Raw genomic sequence first — 18,622 nt, forward strand, 5'->3', positions numbered from 1 at the left:
TCTTATGACCGTGCTGTGATTGGTTTGTTAATTACATTGAGCGAATGCGTGCCAGCCGCAGCATTTTTTTCTTTTACTGATGTGCGCATAAAACATGTTACACCACAGCTGTGCTATGTTTTGAATGGCTTGTGCACCCACGCAGGTCCGTATTGCTCATTTATATCACGCGTGTGTGTATTGTACAAGATTCGACCGCCATCCTATTAGCTGTGTGTGTGTGTGTGTGTGTGGGTGGGTGTGGGTGGGTGTTTGTGTGTGTGAATAACTAACTAGCCCTCTCCTTATGCTGGTTACTGGGCTGGTCTCCGAACACCCTACTCCTTTTTTAGAGGATTGTGAACAGAGGCGTCTTTGCCAGATAACCTGTACCTTGTGTGTGTGTGTGTGTGTGTGTGTGTGTGTGTGTGTGTGTGTGTGTGTGTGTGTTGAATCTCCATATCTACGTTGACATTTATGTTTTTCCCGTCGGGGCTTGGCGGGCTTTGTGCCTGTGTCAGTGGGTTTCAGAGGCCATTTGAAAGGGGAAGCAGAACGGTGTGATCCAGTGGCAGCCCACCGTGCTTTAAGCCCCCCCCCCCGGAGAAATATATTAAACCTGTGAACTTGTTTGCCCTCCAACCACCTTTTGGATGCATCCCCTCTTCAGTGCGTTGGCAGGGCGCTGGACCATCCCATGAAAAACACACGACAACAACAAACAACAAAGTTCCGAAACGCTCTGTTGACGCTTTTGTCGACGAGAGGGGTTCGGTAAAAAAAGTGCTCCGAGGCGTCTCAAACGATGCACGCGTCACTTTGTATTTTTGGAGATGAATCTTCAAAGGAAGACATAAAAATAAACCGGGGTTGGGGGGGGGGGGGGGGGTGTTAATCAGGGCAGCGGTGCACTGCGCTGCTCTGGCTGTAAAGAGGGGAAGCACCCTTTCCCCTGCCTCACCGCGTGTGATAGCGGGGGAAACGTGCTTGCAGGCCGCAGAAGGTGTGATTATTTGTGGGCCGCTGTAAATGTGGTGCAGCAGATCCGGCGGTGCGGCGCCGCCACCGCCCTGCTCCACATCCATCACGGGGCGCTTGGCTGCTACGGGCCGCGGCCGACGCCCGGCCTAGCGCTCTCACATTATATCCCGGAGCCTCTGGCTACAGCTCTAATCACCTCTTTAACGCGCCTACTCGCTCGCTCGCTCGCTCACTCGCTCATTTCCACTTCAGCCTCCTCCCTCTCTTTTCCATTTTCTCAATTTCCCTTCCCTTCCTCTCCTTGGCTCTTGTGCGTACTCTGCCTTCTCGTCGGCCCCCCCCCCGCTGCTGCTGATTCATGTGTGAGCAGAGCTTAGCACGAGCCGATCACGATGAGGAGAGGAACGTGTAGCACATAGAGATGGTGAGAGATGGAGGTGGTGATGGAAGGGCCGGGGCTGGCTCTGAAGAGGCTTTGAGTCGAGATGTTCCTGTGATGAGGACTAGGAGCTGGGAGGAGATTGGACGTGGGGTAGAGGAGGAGGAGGTGGAGGTGGAGGTGGAGCAGGAGTTGTGGTGAAGTTTAGGACCTGGGAAGAGATGGGGAAAAAAGGGAGAGGAGGAGGAGGAGGCATGTTGAAGACTAGGACCTGGGGAGGAGCTGGGACATGGGGAGAGGAGGAGGTATGTTGAAGACTAGGACCTGGGGAGGAGCTGGGACATGGGGAGAGGAGGAGAATGAGGAGGTATGGTGAGGACCAAAACTAGGGCATGGGAAGAGAAGAGACGTAGGGGAGAGGAGAGGGGGAGGAAGGAGATGAGAGCAGACCCGGACATGGTCACCCCTCAGCATTTCCACCGCTGACACTGAGGAAGGCACAGCGGCAACAAAACCAAACAGCATTATAACTCACAAAGCAAAGGAAGTAATGATAAATAACGAGGATAACTTTATTTGAACCGACACATTTTGACACAGTAAGCCGGGGAGAGATATGCAGGGAATGCGCCGCGGATTGGGGTGAGGTCTCGCTGCAGAACCAGTCGAGCGACAGGAACTCAAACCAAGAGGGTATGGTCGTCTCACAGGGAGGCTGGTTTGACTGGACTGGTTTTCAGCACACCCTTTTGCGCAGCCTACACTCCTCTACCTCCACCAGCTCCCTCTCTCCCTCTCTCCCTCCCTCTCTCTCGCTCTCTCCCTCGCTCTCTCTCACCCCCTCGCTCTCTCTCACCCCCTCGCTCTCTCTCACCCCCTCCCATACAGCCGTATCAGCAGTTCTGCTGAATCGCGCTGACTTTAGTGACAGAGCAGCACAGGGGGAGCAGAGGGCAACATGAAAAAGGGAGAAAAAGAGACATGAATAAATAAACAATCACAAAAATAAAAAAAGGTGTAAAGGGGGGGGGGGTGTAGTTGTCATCGTCAACATCAACTAGCCACGGAGGAACGGCAAGGCGGGAACATACGTGATGCCGCCGTGTGATTTGTGGTCATGAGAATGATTACAGCTGTCAGCCAAAGGGGCTCCAGTAGACGCAGAGGGCTATTAACAACAGCTGGCCCGCGCTTCGTTTCCACCTCTGTTATTCCCTGTGTGTGTGTGTGTGTGTGTGTGTGTGTGTGTGTGTGTGTGTGTGTGTGTGTGTGTGTGTGTGTGTGTGTGTGTGTGTGTGTGTGTGTGTGTGTGTGTGTGTGTGTGTGTGTGCGCGCACGAGTGCCTGTGTGTGCTGATTAATGGGGAATCGGTGAACGGTGAATTAGTCTGTGCTCCCACCTGATCCAACCAGGGGGAGGGGGTAGAGATCACCGGTTAAACGCCTTGGGATGGATGGACCGCTGCTAATGAGGTGGCAGTCCATTAACACGGAGCAGTTAGCGCGGCGGCACTAATAGATGGTGGAGATGGGTTGATTTCAGCCAGACCTTCTCTGAGTGGGGGAGTCGTCTGCGCACCTGTATTCCGACATATTGTTTCAGGCAACATCCATTATTTAACGGTTATATATATCATGTTGATTCATTATCATAATTATTCGGAATGTATTGTATTGGTCTTGCTCATTGAAATGAATTGCAAATGCCTAAAAGCCAACTGTGTGTGTGTGTGTGTGTGTGTGTGTGTGTGTGTGTGTGTGTGTGTGTGTGTGTGTGTGTGTGTGTGTGTGTGTGTGTGTGTGTGTGTGTGTGTGTGTGTGTGTGTGTGTGTGTGTGTGTGTGTGTTCCATCAGGTGTGTCCTTCAACAGCGTCTACACCCAGATCTGGAGGGTGCTGCTCCACCTGGCTGCGGACCCCTTCCCAGAGGTCTCTGACCTGGCCATGAAGGTCCTCAACAGCATCGCGTACAAGGTAACCCCCCCCCCTCTTCTCCTTCTCCTTCTCCTTCTTCTTCTCCACCTTCTTCTTCTCCTCCTCCTTCTTCTCCACCTTCTCCTTCTTCTCCTCCTCCTTCTTCTCCTCCTCCTCCTCCACCTTCTTCTTCTCCTCCTCCACTTTCTTCTCCTCCTCCTCCTCCTTCCTCACCTGCTCGGGGCTCGTCCACTGTGCGGCAGTTGGCTCTCCATCCTGGATGTTGCTAGGACACAAGACGGACGCTTTGTTCTGCTTGATCCGTGTCGTGATTTATCGATTTGAAGGAGACTGAGGTGATTCCAGTTATCGTGATGACGGGTGAGACTTGGACGTCATCGCTGGACCGTTAACATGGTTTCACCTCGTTCCACCCTCCCTGCCAGAGCCCTGCTTCGTTCTGACCCCCCAACTTAGCTGATCAGACAGTTCATATGATGAAGCCCTTTCCCTCATCTGGGAGCCAGGGGAGGGCGATGTGTCCCCCTCCGTTAGTTGATCAGACAGTAAACAGGTTTCGCCTTCAACCTGGTTTCATCCCCCAACCTGCCGAAAAATCTGTCTCCAAACCCCCAATACTCTTGGGGGGTTGATCATTACATTTGTGTGGATTCGCTTTTATCCTGTTCTCATCCTCCTCCATGCCACACCTCGGTCTCCAAGCCCCGATCGACCCAAAAGGGATTCATCAATGGAGCCACTGAGAGCCTGGTATTGGCATCAAATGGCCCGTCTTTGTTCTCGCAGGCCAACGGGTCTGTGTGCCAATCTGACCCGGGTATCGCACCCTGCCAATCGCTCAACCTTGAGAGCGTGTAGGTGGTTGGAAACGATCGGAAGGTATCAGATAGACCCTTCCGGGTCGTGTGTTTGATATACTGCTGTTTGTGATTAATTAGAAACAGAATGTGCCAGTCACACAGTTTAATGGGAAAGTACATAGATTGGGACAAGACATAATGGGAGAGGACTCATAATCGGACCGTAACGCATAATAATGAGAGAGGCCACAGAATGGGAGAGTATGGAAGAGAGTCAATCATGTAGAAGGATGGCGGTTGAGGTATCCTACAAGAGCCCGCGGGTATAGGATTGAACATCGCGTCTTGGCACTATGGACCATCTGGAAGAGACAGACTTGGGGACTGCACCCTGCTTTCATCAAAGCTCTATAGATTCTGTGAGTGGAATCGTTTTCCGACCGCGATTGTTTGATTCATTAGTGTGACACTGATCACAATGTGTTTCGGGGTTTGACCGGCGCTGTACAATTTGTTCAACAAACTGTAAAGATCTTCCTTCTTCGAAAAAACAACATCACCGTTGAGAGAACGCAGTGACGGGGCCGCTGACTGCCTCTCACCCTCCTCCTCCTCCCCTCTTCCTCCCAGGCTGTCGGCCCTGCCAGAGGAGGAGGAGGAGGAGGTGCTTTAAGTTAAAAGGCCACGGTAAACACAAGCACCATACCCCCCCTTCAACCATGAGGAATATCTCCTTGTATTTCCTCTCCCAGACACCACAACACCCCCCCCCCCCCATCGCTCAGCCTCCCACCAGAATGGCAATAAAACCCCACCCAGCAGGATGTGATGTATGACAGTGCAGCCGCGGTAGACCGACCGTCCTCCCGGACAGCCAGAAACCGCTCGGCCGAGTCGTCCCCCGTCTGTGGCTGCCGCTGCCGCCGCCGCCCATCGAGTCCCCCCCCCCCCCCCCCCCCGGAGCGGCCCAGGGTTGCCAGCCGCCTCCTCCCACCGTCGTCCTCCACCGCGGAGCGCCCAGGGAGTCCCGGTGGGGAGCGTGAGGATCCACAGGTTCCCGTCTCACACGGGAGCGCTCGCAACGCTCCGCCGACGTGACGGGAATGTTGTCGCGCCTCGTCGTTTTTTTTTTTTCTTGTTCGTTGACATTTACTTGTTTGTCAGTCGGTGACGAGCGAGAGATGGGAGGGTTTTTCATGCATTTTTGAACCGTCGTATTATCCGCCGTACCCCCGCTTGCCACTTAGTCGTTGTTAAGTACACACGCGGAGGGGTAACACGAGCGTAACGCTGATCAGTGCGCAGCAGGCATCGCCGTTTTATGCGGGGTTCTTTCCACTTGAAACTAAGTGTAAATATTACCATATCCTCTGCTAACGCACTGCAGATGAATGCATTTCAGTCGTCCCTTTCAAACGCACTATTACGCCTTGGCGCTCCCACGGGCATCCGACCGCCTGAAAACGCTTGATGTGAGCGAGGCGCGTAACGAACACGTAAGGCTGACTAAACAGAAACGAGAGGCCGTTAAATCTGCCTGGTTATTTATCGCATGCTGATGCGTGGCCTGATTCCTCTGAACATGGGTGAGCGCAGAGCGTCCAGAGCTTAATGCGCCGACCGCTTCTGCCTGGCCGGCCTTGACACTGGTCCAGAGTGTGCACAGAGAGCGAGATTCATGGGTTGCGTGACTGGCAGTGCTGTCAGCCCGGCAGTAAGTCAGGGGCGAGGCCCTAAGTCACCGAGAGGCACGGGGACCCAGGCAGCTCCACACTCCTCTGTTTACCTGTGTTTATCCTTCTCCCGCTCGTCAAAAACACATCACAGCATCAAAACAGCCACCCACATGTCTCGGTCTCCCAGCCCCGAGTTAATATTCAGGGGGAGACTCGTTTTCTTCTTTTGGACGTGGTTACGAAGCTTAACGTAACACAATTAACACGTTTGCCTTGTGGATCCGAGACACAACTCTTAAGAGGAACTCAGCCACTGTGTCCAAACAAACCCAAATGGGAAATCCGCACATAAATTAGTATTAATTTTTATGTTTACACGTGTCTGATTAGTATTGAACCGCCGGTTTTCGAACGCCCGTCGGACAGAGCTAATGGCTCTTTGTTTCTTACTCGACTGAACCGCTGACACCTTTCTGAATTATCGAACTCTGCCGTCTCCTGCTACCCCGGTTATTATCCGTGCTTGGCCGCCGTCGGCCTCATTTGCAGTAATGCCAGCACACTTTGATAAACAGATTTACATTTGGGTGAGTTATAGTGCAGGGCCTAGATTTAGCATAATTAAAACACCGGTCACAAGCGGTAGAAACCGGTTTGGAGGCGCACAATTTGGGCCTCTGCCGGTGCGCGATAGTGGGGCTATTTCTCACTGGTTCCATTAGTCTCCTCTTTAACGGCTGTGATCCACTCTTAGCCAAGCCGTCCCATGTCTCACTTCTCCATTTCCCTGAGTCGTCGAAATCTCTGCGATGGACCACAGCAGAAACATATCACCATCACCAACCCTCCGCCTTCTAGTCAGTCCCTCTCTCTCTCTCTCTCTCTCTCTCTCTCTCTCTCGCTCTCTCGCTTGCTCTCTCTCTCTCTACCTGTCTCTCTCTCTGTCTCCCCCCCCCCCATCATCCTCCTCCCATATCCCTATATAACTCCCTTGCCAATCCCCTCTCCCCGTTTCGAACCCCCTTCCAGGCTGATCAGTGTTCATCAGCAATGCTGCTCAGCACTTTTCACGAGCGGCAGCGGAACATTCTAGATGGCTCGTCAATAATTAAACCAGCGTAGAGGAACCTAAAGCAAATGGCTAGCGACTGTATGTTCCCGGCTGATTTTCGCCCTCCTCAACAGTGGGGACGTGGGAGTCGTCTCCACCCCATCTGGGCGGGGGTTAAGCTTACAGCAGACACCCATGGCTTCCGAGTCTGCTAGGTTGGGAGTGCGAGGACTCTGGGGTTGATGAGAGTTTGTTTGTTGCTAGTGTTGCTGCTGCTGCTGCTGCTGCTGTTGCTGCTGAAAGCGGATGAATAATCCATGACCGTGATGCATTACGCCCGCACGCCTTTTCAGACCGCCCTGGCTCTAGTCAAAGTTAAGCTATCGAAAGTCTTCCGTGCTCATCAACGGCGGTTCTTTCATGTTTCACGTCGTATAATTACAGCGTGCCTCAGCCCTGTGCTTTGAGACTGAACCGCGGACGAGTCGAGGCTCCAGGGTGCCTCCTCCGTCATCGCACCTGTCCATAGATGAGTTTTCTGATGGGCACCAGGCCTCCCTTCCCACCCCTCCCTCATCTGCAGACAACTCGCTGTCCCTAGCCTCCTCTTTAGACCCCGTAGAAAGCTCTGCATACGGTGGAAACACACATTTTGGTACCGCACATGTCCTCGGTTTCATTATGTGCCCGGTGAGTTTGTTAGACGGCACAGACAGTCGGTGTGCGCAGACACTCACACAGAGACACACACACACACAGACACACACACACACCCACACACACACACAGAGCGGATGATTTGGTCATTAGCATAGAAATCCAATCAAAGACAAATCTCGGCGAGTAGAATATGTTTACTGGTGTTAACCGGATTTACAATGCCTGCCGGTTCCCGATCCACGGCTGGCTTTGGTAAACAACAACTCCGCTATTCATCAGCCAGTGCTTTGCCTCTATCCTCCTGATTAGCTTTACCCCCCCCCCCCCCCCCCCCAGGGAGACCCTATTAGACGGCTCTCTGCGGAGGCAATATCGCCCTTTTCAGTCAATAAGCAGAGAAGTTACGGGGAAATTAAGTCAAACTTTGGGAAACGACTCACGGGTGACAGCCGGCTGCTATCACGCGGGTATCCCAGATTTGCGCTTTCTCCCCCCCCACCCCCCCCACCCCCCCTTCCCCGGTTCATCTCCTCGACGACTCCCAGTCGGTGTGTCTCTGGCGGAGTCTTCATTTGAATTCCACTCCCTGGTTCTCTAACGGCTCCACCGCCCCCCCGCCGCCCCTTATGTCTCACTAAGGGGCGCACTCCTCTCTTCATCTCTTCCACCCTTTGCAAATCAATCTCTGCTGTTTGCCCAATTTCTCCTCGTGATTGTTTGTCGAGTTGCCGCTGAGTTCAAGCCATTCGTTTTGATGCCCCTCCCCTCCCTCCCCACCGTCCCTCCCCCCACCCCGTCCACCCCGTCCCCCCCCCAGGCTACGGTGAACGCCCGGCCGCAGAGGATCCTTGACTCGGGCTCGTTAACGCAATCAGCTCCAGCCAGCCCCACCAGTAAGGGTACTCACATCCACCAGGCCAGGTGAGAGACGCACACACACGGACACACGCACGCACAAACACTCACGCATGAACACACACACAAACACACAGACATATATAGACACACACACACAGACACTGACACACATTGACACACACACACAGATCGATGTACTAAAAAATACATGGCCAATACACAATACACCCCAAAGCGTATGTATTATGTAGTCCTTTTTTGTGTGCCCTTCTGTTAGCGTGAAATAGTGGATGCACACACACACACGAACACACACACACACTTGTTTTTTTGCTATTGAATTTCAGCTCGTAGCTTCATCAATATTCACTTTTTATGCTATTGTTGTTGGACGGTTTTTCGCACAGAGAATTGTGTATTATTATAATTTTTTCCCAATGAGTGCGAACAACGACGACAGGGATTTACTGCATGGTTAAAATCCTTTCCTTTGATTTTCAGAACTTCCCACCACTTACGGTCATGAAATGTGCATGCCGGATGGTGGCAAAAGCCTGTTAAGATTGTGTGGTTGTATAGCCCCTTTCACATGTACAGCACTCGCGGTCATTTAACAGCAAAGGGGAGAAGCTTGAATGGGGGCAGGTATCAAAATGCTGGCAAATCTGTTCCGCCAATTTCACAGCATAAGACCTTGAAAATTACCGTTAAAATTCTGGCTCGCCTTTATGTGTAAACAATACCCTAACATTAACGGCACAAGCGTGCGTAGGACGTGCTGGCAAACGCAAAGTTCTCAAGACATTTTTTACGCTCCAGCTTTGCAGTGTAAACACAGTTTTTTATTATACAGCCATGGTCAACACATTATCAAAACCTTTACAACGTCAAGGTTGTCGTACACAGTCCGGGCAGCTCTGCGGTTCAGGATAGTGACACAGGTTTAATCCAAGGATTCGTAAAATCAGCAAATCGGACAGATATTGATTTCAAACTGCATTGATTCCAGCGCAAAAAGAACACATATTTTCCGTGAAATGACATCAGAGGACTTTTAACAGTGTTGCCAGTGCCGTGTGAACAGCAGAATTATGCTAAAAAGGTGGAAAGTGTGTCTTGTGTGAGCGCAGAAACTTTCACCAGAAAGCGAAACATGTGACTTCATTCTTGTGTGGGAGGGGCTTATGTCGGGATGCTGATTGGCTGCCCCCTCCCTGTAGCTGCAGTGGCTCCCCTCCCATGCCCAGCCCCACCAGCTCCAGCCTGACCAACGAGGTCCCCAAGCCCCCCACCAGGGAGCCCCCCGCCGCTGCCCGGCCCCCCTACACCCCCACCCTGGGGGGCCAGGCCCCACACTCGCACCAGTTCCCCCGCACCCGCAAGATGTTTGATAAGGGGCCTGAACAGGTACGCCGAGACTGTCTGTCTGTCTGTCTGTCTGTCTGTCTGTCTGTCTGTCTGTCTGTCTGTCTGTCTGTCTGTCTGTCTGTCTGTCTGTCTGTCTCCGTCCTTCAGGGTTGTGTATGTGTGAGAACTTGACTGTGTGCGTGTGTGTGTGTGGGGGGGGGGGGGGCTTGGCTGTGTGTGTGTGTGTGTGTGTGTGAGGGGGGGGGCTTGACTGCAGGTGTGTGTGTGTGTGTGAGAGAGAAAGAAAGAGAGCGAGCTTGAGTTTGCATGGGTAAACAGGTGTGTGTGTGAGAGGGTGAGTGTGCTGCCATGTGTGCATGGGTGTGTGTGTGACATGCGAGTGAGTGTGTATGTATGTACCAGGAGAGAGAGAGAGAGAGCATGAGTTTGTGCATGTGCGCCCAGATGTGTGTGTGTGTGTGTGTGTGTGTGTGTGTGTGTGTGTGTGTGTGTGTGTGTGTGTGTGTGTGTGTGTGTGTGTGTGTGTGTGTGTGTGTGTGTGTGTGTGTGTGTGTGTGACAACATGTGAGTGAGTGTCCACGTACCAGGTGTAGCCAAAGTGATCATGTGGGCTCTACGCCCGGAGATGTAAATGAGTCACTGTCTAATAAAGGAGAAATCAATGGTCCACCTTAATTGCGTCGAAGCCTCCTGTTATATTCCCTCTTCGGTCCCCTTAACTCTTACTACTCAAGTTCAGCCGCATGGATGGAATACTGCTTATTTTTGCCAATTATCTTTAAAAAGTTTTTACCCCCCAAAATAATATATTTTTCATAATCTCTATGATGGTCATTATGGATTTCATTTGCATCAGCAGGGGGTTGGTCAATGAAATCATTGACCAGCTCAACACTCGTAAAGTACTGCAGAAGAACTTTTAATCTTTATTTACTGTTTGTATGCATGTGTGTGTGTCTGTCTGTGTGTGTGTGTGTGTGTGTGTGTCTCTGTGTGTACGTGTGTGTCTCTGTGCGTGTGTATGTCTTTCTGTGTGTGTGTGTGTGTGTGTGTGTGTGTGTGTGTGTGTGTGTGTGTGTGTGTGTGTGTGTGTGTGTGTGTGTGTGTGTGTGTGTGTGTGTGTGTGTGTGTGTGTGTGTGTGTACATGTCTATGTGTGTGTGTGTGTGTGTGTGTGTGTCTGCGTGTGTGTGTGTGTGTGTGTGTGTGTGTGTACATGTCTTTCTGTGTGTGTGTGTGTGTGTGTGTGTGTGTGTGTGTGTGTGTGTGTGTGTGTGTGTGTGTGTGTGTGTGTGTGTGTGTGTGTGTGTGTGTGTGTGTGTGTGCGCGTGTGTGTGTGTGTGTCTCTGCGTGTGTGTGTGTCTCTCTGTGTGTGTGTGTGTGCGTGTGTGTGTGTGTGTGTGTGTGTGTCTCTCTGTGTGCGTGTGTGTGTGTGTGTGTGTGTAGGCTGATGACGGGGATGATGCGGGCCACAGGCACTACATCACCGCTCTCCAAACAGGCCTGTGTGACTGGAGCGCCAAATACTTCGCCCAGCCAGTCATGAAGGTACAGCCCCGCCTTCCTTCCTCGTCCCTGATCTCTCTGACTGACTGACTGACTGACTGACTGACTGACTGACTGACTGACTGACTGACTGACTGACTGACTGACTGACTGCTCTGACTGGTTCATTCATGTTTTGTAACGCACACGGTTTGTGGGGGAACAGTAACAACATGACGTAACGAGACCCAATCACGTTGTGTGTTCCATCATTCACATCAAGCCTGTTAACCACTGTTTCCATGACGATGCAACAGTTATCTCAATGTTTCCCCACAAGTCGAGTTATCTTGTTGACGGGAGAAAACGGAATTCGATCCCCCCTGCGTTGAAAGAGGTGAATTGATCAAAAAGCCATGACGGTACGATGTTGAGGTTGGGGTCGACTTCGACCGCACGGGAGCGATGATAACCATCAGAAAAACACACGGGTAGACAAAGAGGATGGCGGCAAGCGCCTCTTTTTTGCTGAGTTGCTGAAAAAATGTCGAGTGGTCCCATAAAAGTGCATTAGAGGAGCATGCGTGAGCAACACACCTCAGCGGCGAGGCGCAGGTTAGCCTCGCAGCGTCAGCAGCAGGGGGAGCCTGCATGTCCACGTCCACACACCGGGGACGCCCCTGATTGATCGACCACTCCGGGGCGTTTGAAAAGGAGATTGGCGAGCGAGTGTTTTCACTCTGTACTTTGATAGGCGTCTCGATTCATCGCATTCCTTGTGGAACGCACACAAGGGATCTAAAAAGTGCTGGGGAGGTTAATGTGGTGAACCGATACCCGATTTGATTACCAACGGAACGGAAGGTTGCTAGTTTGATCCCCGGCTCCTCGTAACCGAGTGTGGAGGTGTCACGGAGCAAGACACCTCACCCTAACTGCTCCTGATGAGCTGGCTGTCGCCCTACATGGTCGACACCTCCGTCGGTGTGTGAATGCGTGTGTGAACCGTCCTAAGTCATTAATAAAAGTGTCTGCTAAATGCCCTAAACTTAAAATGTAAGTATGCATTCACAAGTGGATGAACTGTGTACGTACAAGTACACCTTTATGTGGATGTTTTTGTTGTACTCAGAGGAACATGTGTTGTGATACTCTTATGCCTCTGTGCGGGCTTGTGTCAGATAGGGATATGCATGTGTTAGCCAGCCACTTGCATCCACACACTTTAATGGCTGTGTGTGTCGGTGTCAGTGAAGGCAGTGCTATCGGTTGAGTTGAGGTGTGTGTGTGTGTGTGTGTGCTTGTGTGCTTGTTGATGTAGATCAACAAGCACTGAAACGTAGCCCCCTATTTCTCAGGGCCCCATCATAATCGATCATAGCGGCTGACAGGGGGGGGCAGGACCCCAGCCTCGAGGCCACCAGCGGCGGCTTCCTCCGGCCTCCAGACGAGCGCGGCCGACTCGATCGACCTCTTCTGTCTGCTGAATAAATTCCTCCAGGAGCGGGGCTCGCCGTGGGCTATTGAAACAACACAATATAACTGGAGTGGTGCCGCGCTCGGCCCGCGTCTCCGCCGTGTTTGAACGCTATCCATGTCTCCCTGTGAGATCAAAAGCTGCCGATTGGCTTCCTCGCCTGGAAGAAACGTCTAAAGTCCCGGCTCGTCGATCCGGAGGAATTGAACGTCATTCCGACCAATATCTTGCAGAATGTTTTTGCAGATGCTTTCTGCATTCCGCTAGTTTTTTTTTCTTTCATATAAAATAAATACCCTTCATAATACGGTAAATGTTTTATAAAGCAAACAAAATTCTACTTTGGAAAACATTTCGAAAAGGGGCAGTACCGTTGCGAGGGAGAAGGCATAATAAACCAAGGTCAAGGATTCAGGAAGCCAAGAGACTGCTTCAGGGAGTGTGTGATCTTCCCATGGTGAATGGCTTACACACTCGCTCCCTATAAACACCCTGAATCCCCCATCAGTATCTCACTGGAAGCCGATGGAAGCCTTTATGAATAGACACATGAAACTCTCTCTACCTCTCTACCCCTCTCTCTCTACCTTTCGCCCCCCCCCCTCTCCTCCTCCTTCTCCTCCTCCTCCTCCTCCAACATGCCCGCGCATCATTTATTCATTCACATTTATTTTAGCTCTGAAACATTCTGCGTATATTTTCACAGCTCGAATTTCAGTGCTGAGAATTGAGCTATGCTTCATCACCAATCACTCCCTTAGTTATCCCGGGAACCCCCCCCCTGTCGGTTTGCATCACAGTCGGATGCAGACAAACAGGGCTGCTCCTATGATTCACCAGGGGTTGCTCCACTATTGATAAACAATAATTACCCCTAAGAAGGGTTTTCGCCCTTGAGCAAGGGAGCAACGGGGGAGTGAGAGTGAGAGTGATGAGGTTTAAATAAATAAAAGGAAAGTCGACGAAGACTGAGAGATACGGATGATTCTTCAGAAAAAGGCGAGTTGTATAAATTGCCGGGGTTTTCCGCAGGAAGAGTGAAAGTTAATATATGGGGTTTGGTGATTTGACGGTTCTGTGACACAGCAGGAGGTGTGAATGGTATGTCAAAGTGCAGAGTTGGGGATATTCAAGCTTTCCCTCTCGAATTATCACTGGAATTTTGATCCGTTTTTTTTCGGAGATTTTCAAATTCTGCCACCCAACCTGTTAAAGTCAGCAGTTATTGGACCTCTGTGAAGAAAAACACAATAAAGAGTGCATCATCTCTCTTGTTAGGAAAACAATATCGTGGGCGCTGCTGTTAAAGTATTTCACCCGACAAGAACGGCATGTTTACACGCAGTTCACACAGATCCACGCCCTCAGCTTGATCCATTCAGATAGAGGTTCAGAACGGTTAATAGTTTAATATCTGTTCTGAACCTCTTCATATTTATTCGGAGAGGGGGGGGTCGGCTTCGTGGGGGGCCCTTGTGATGTGAAAACGGAAGGGTCACCGTCGCGTTGTCATGACTCCATCAAAGACTCCAGAGAGTGTACTCCATGTGGTCGCTTTGATGTTCATTGATTGTTCTCTCTCCCTCTGTCTCTCTGTCTCTCTCTCTCTCTCTCTCTCTCTCTCTCTCTCTCTCTCTCTCTCTCTCTCTCTCTCTCTCTCTCTCTCTCTCTCTCTCTCTCCTCTCTCTCTCTCTCTCTCTCTCTCTCTCTCTCTCTCTCTCTCTCTCTCTCTCTCTCTCTCTCTCTCTCTCTCTCTCCCCCCCCCCCTCCCTCTCTCTCCTCATGTCCGTGGGCCTCGCCCGCCCCCAGGTCCCAGAGGAGCTCGACCTGGAGAGCCAGGTGCGGATGGAGAGGCAGTGGAGGTTCCTGAGGAACGCCCGCGTGAGGAGGCGGAGCCACCGCATCACACAGCGAGGTAACGCACACAGAGAGACGCACACACAGAGAGACGCACACACACACACACAGAGACACACACACAGACACAGAGAGACACACACGCACAAGAACCATGCACACACACGGCCAGACACACACACACATAACTACAAAGCATGCACACACATCCACGCAAAAACACACACACAGACACATATACAGATTAAAACACGACACACACACTCAAACCGAGGTCCCGCACAAATGCAGACACACACATGAACACACAACCACACACAAACAGATTGACACGCACGCACACACGCAGACCCAAACACACACACATGCACTCACACACACGCATAACCACGCACACACAACCACACCGATATATAATATAATAGGAGATGAGATTATTGCCACCAAGGAGCTCAATTGATTCTCCATTAGGACTTTAAAACCACAGGAGCTTCATGAGGTGATCAACGCGTGCTTTGTTTTTGTACGTTAATCTAATCTACAGGGAGGAATATGGCAAAACAAAGAAACAAGTTTAACATAATACAGAAAAACAGCAGGGGACTCATAAGCACCGTGGGAATGCTGGGGAGGAGGGATGTGTGTACGTAAGGGAGAGGGTGAACGGGCGGTGGAGGCTCCAGACGAATACAGAGACTTTGACGCCAGCATTCAGATTAGATATTCACATGCATGTGTTGGTTGGAGAGAGAACGTCTGACCATGTGTGTGAAGATGATGGGACCGGCACTTTCCCCCCTATAAAACCCACACTCCCTCCCTCCCTCCCTCCCTCCCTCCCTCCCTCCTCCCTCCCTCCCTCCCTCCCTCCCTCACTCCCTCACTCCCTCCTTCGCTCACTCCCTCCCTCCCTCCCTTGCTCACTCCATCCCTCCCTCCCTCCCTCCCTCCCTCATCCCTCCCTCACTCCCTCCCTCCCTCCCACACTCCCTCCCTCCAACACTCGCTCCCTCCCTCGCTCCCTCCCTCCCTCCCTCCCACACTCCCTCGCTCGCTCACTCCCTCCTTCACTCCCTCCATCCCTCGCTCGCTCCCCCCTCCCTCCCTTCCCCCCTCCCTTCCTTCCTCCCTCACTCCCTCCCTCCCTCCCTTGCTCCCTCCCTCCCCCCTTCTCTCCCTCCCTCCGCCTCTCCCTCCTCCCTCCCTCCCTCCCTCCCTCCCCTCCTCTCCCCCTCCCTCCCTCGCGTGCATCAAAGAGCCGCCGTGCCGGCGGTCTCCCAGACAGAGCGACTGAGGAGGGATCTTCCTGAAACAGAATCGCTAACCTCCCTGCGTCACTGGCATCCCCTGCAAGCGCACACGCACGCACACACGCACGCGCACAAAAGAGAACCCCTGCGCACACACAGCCCCGTTGACGTCAGAGCGGAGGACCACTGGCGTACATGTGCCTTACCGACCCCCCCCCCATCCGCACCCCCACCCCTTCCTCCTCCTCCTCCTCCTCCCCCCTCTCCCCCATCCCTTCCTCTTCCTCCTCCTCCTCCCCCCTCTCCCCCATCCCTTCCTCCTCCCCTTCCTATTCCTCCTCCTCCTCCTCCTCCCCTTCCTCTTCCCCCTCCTCCTCCTACTTCCCCCACCCCCTCCTCCTCCCCCACCTCTCCCCCACCACCTCCTCCTCCTCCTCCTCCTCCTCTTCCTCTCTTCTGGTACACTTACAACTCTCAATGACTTCATTACTCAAACCTCCACCAGTTCAGTGTCAGCGAGCGGAGGGAAAGCAGCACTGCTGCCCTGATTCCCCCGGTCCCCCCCCCCCCCCCCGGGAGAGCCACACGTCGGGGGTGCTGATGAAAGGGCGGCCCGGTGTGTGTGTGTGTGTGTGTGTGTGTGCACTTGCGTGTTTGTGCGCTGGTGCACGTTTGTGTGTGTGGGTGCACATGTGGATGTTTGTTTATGCTGATGCGCTTTTGCTGGTGTTGTGTGTGCGTGTGTGTGTGTGTGTGTGTGGCCCCCAGGGCGCTGACGGTGACGGTGGTACAGCGGTAAGCAGGCAGGAAGGTGAGGGAGGGAGGGCGGGTGTAGTGGAAGGGCCAGAGCCCTCCTCATCTTATCTATGTGCAAATAAGCCCCAAGCATTACCGGGGGGAACCGGGAGTGCAGAACACCACGGGCCATAATGCATCACACCCCCAGTCAAACGCACCGCAGCGTAGCGGCACACACAAGCAGGCCATACTAGAGCAGAGGGTTGACGGTTCTACGGGTGATGCGGCTCTAGGTTTCGAAGACGCAGTCCCATGAGAAGCACTGCCGCGGGCTCTGACGTGGCGTCGACGCAAAAGCATTACAAGCGGGATTTATCAGTTAGCGGTAATAAACATAAGGATTGGTATGTTTATTAATAATTCATCAGGCTCCCGCCCCCCCAACACAACTAGTTTCGCAACTGCCTGGGACTGGACTGTTGCCAGGCAACACGTAGACATTTGCCTTGCACACTAGCGTGCTACTTGGTGGAGTAGGTCAACACGGTTCTACACCGCAGGCCAGCTACTTTGTATAATACACGTTTTCATCTGTGTGTTTCCATCTATTGTGCGACAAGTGGTGTACGAGTCTTGTCGAGAGCTGCTCTGCTGGCGTGTGTGAGTCCGATGACTCATCTGATGATCTTTAGGACGGGCTAATAAACCCTTATTAGGATCGCCTGTACAGTGGAGCGATACAGATACAGTAACACGTCCCAGTGCTGTGACTGTCTGTCAGCCCTTTCCATACCTCTCGTCCTATCAAATTACTCGGTCGGAACTAACCGTTGTAAAAACAAAAAAATTGTAGCCGATAATTGCGGCGATTTAAACTTTACCCTCCTGGGAATCCTAACAAATCCAACTTCTAAACCACCCTTGCTCCTGTTCTTTTATTAAAAAGGTGTGGATATATCATCCATTGCCCTTATCACAGACACAGCCGCAGCGCCCCCTTCTACACTAGCCCTAGCAATACGCTGAGCCACCTAATGCTAATCGTTTGTTAGCGTGCGGCTGACATTTAGCGCCCTCGTTAGGGTGACATTAACGAGGTGCGCCGCGTCACTGCGTTCCAACGTCCTCGCCTGGGGCCGCCGAGGCCTCGTCTGACCACATAAGGCGTCTCGTTAATTGAAATGAATATTTAAAACGGAACGGGACTTGGGAAAGTGAACTTGTGCCCCCCGCACGTTCCGTTGGGCGTGCCCGTGTTGCAGGCCTGCCGTTAACGGATGTACTTCTGTGGAACTTTCCTGTTGTATTTTATGCAACAGTTGTTTGGATCAAAGGTTTGGATCCAAACAACGTTTTCAGAACTATCCTTGTCCGCACGATTTAAAATGGTGTAATGTGCGGCCAGTAGGGGGTGCTGTCACTTTTCTGCTCAATTATACAGAAATCCACAGAAGTAAACTGCGAGTCTGCGTACAACAGCTTCCTACTCCGATGTGTCGTCATATTTTTCAAAACGCTCGGGTTTGAAAAAAACTGTTTTTAAAGGCTCCGTTATTGACACGAGGCAAAGAACGCAGCGCAGCGTCAACATGATGCCGAGGAAAGGCCCTCGTTACCCCGTGGAACGCGGCCCACTTTGCACATTGCATTAACATGCACCCCGGACACCAGCGAAATCGTATTTTTCTGCTGCGCCACTCCGATCCACACCCTCGTTGCTCTTATTCACTTTCCCCCTGGGCATCGCTCATTAGCAAAGTGCACATGGCTGACTCAAAGTAACCAGCATCATACTTTGGCTTCATGAATTCCCGCCCGGTTTAAATCATATATTTTAAAGCCGCTAACTATGACTATGTATGTTGTCAAACATTATTACCAGTAATGCCTATTGAAATTCAGTTCCACCGCTCCAATGGGAGCACTCTCCCAAAATATGTTTCATTTGCCACATTAGAATGAAGTCCCTTGCGATCTTGTACATTTCCCCCAGCGCTGTGTACATTATAAATATCAGTCGGCCTCATCATTCACAGGCGATGACTGCATACATCGGACATCTTTGTTCCTAAAGCATCATCTGATAGATTATAACAGCTGTTTCACTATAATCAGGCGCGCACACACATAC

General features: G+C 51.9%; 1 protein-coding gene across 2 annotated transcripts in view; it reads left to right on the top strand.

The window, feature by feature from the left end:
* Positions 1-18,622, top strand: part of rptor (regulatory associated protein of MTOR, complex 1) — a 142,879-nt gene that overhangs the window by 103,551 nt on the left and 20,706 nt on the right. For both annotated transcript variants that reach the window (XM_056586914.1, XM_056586915.1), the window contains exons 22-26: positions 3,193-3,311; positions 8,277-8,380; positions 9,538-9,724; positions 11,131-11,232; positions 14,456-14,561. In XM_056586914.1, coding sequence (XP_056442889.1) covers positions 3,193-3,311; positions 8,277-8,380; positions 9,538-9,724; positions 11,131-11,232; positions 14,456-14,561 — 618 coding nt within the window. The remainder of the gene's footprint in view (positions 1-3,192; positions 3,312-8,276; positions 8,381-9,537; positions 9,725-11,130; positions 11,233-14,455; positions 14,562-18,622) is intronic.

The sequence above is a fragment of the Gadus chalcogrammus genome, chromosome 3 (assembly GCF_026213295.1).
Source record: "Gadus chalcogrammus isolate NIFS_2021 chromosome 3, NIFS_Gcha_1.0, whole genome shotgun sequence".
Lineage (NCBI taxonomy): Eukaryota > Metazoa > Chordata > Actinopteri > Gadiformes > Gadidae > Gadus > Gadus chalcogrammus.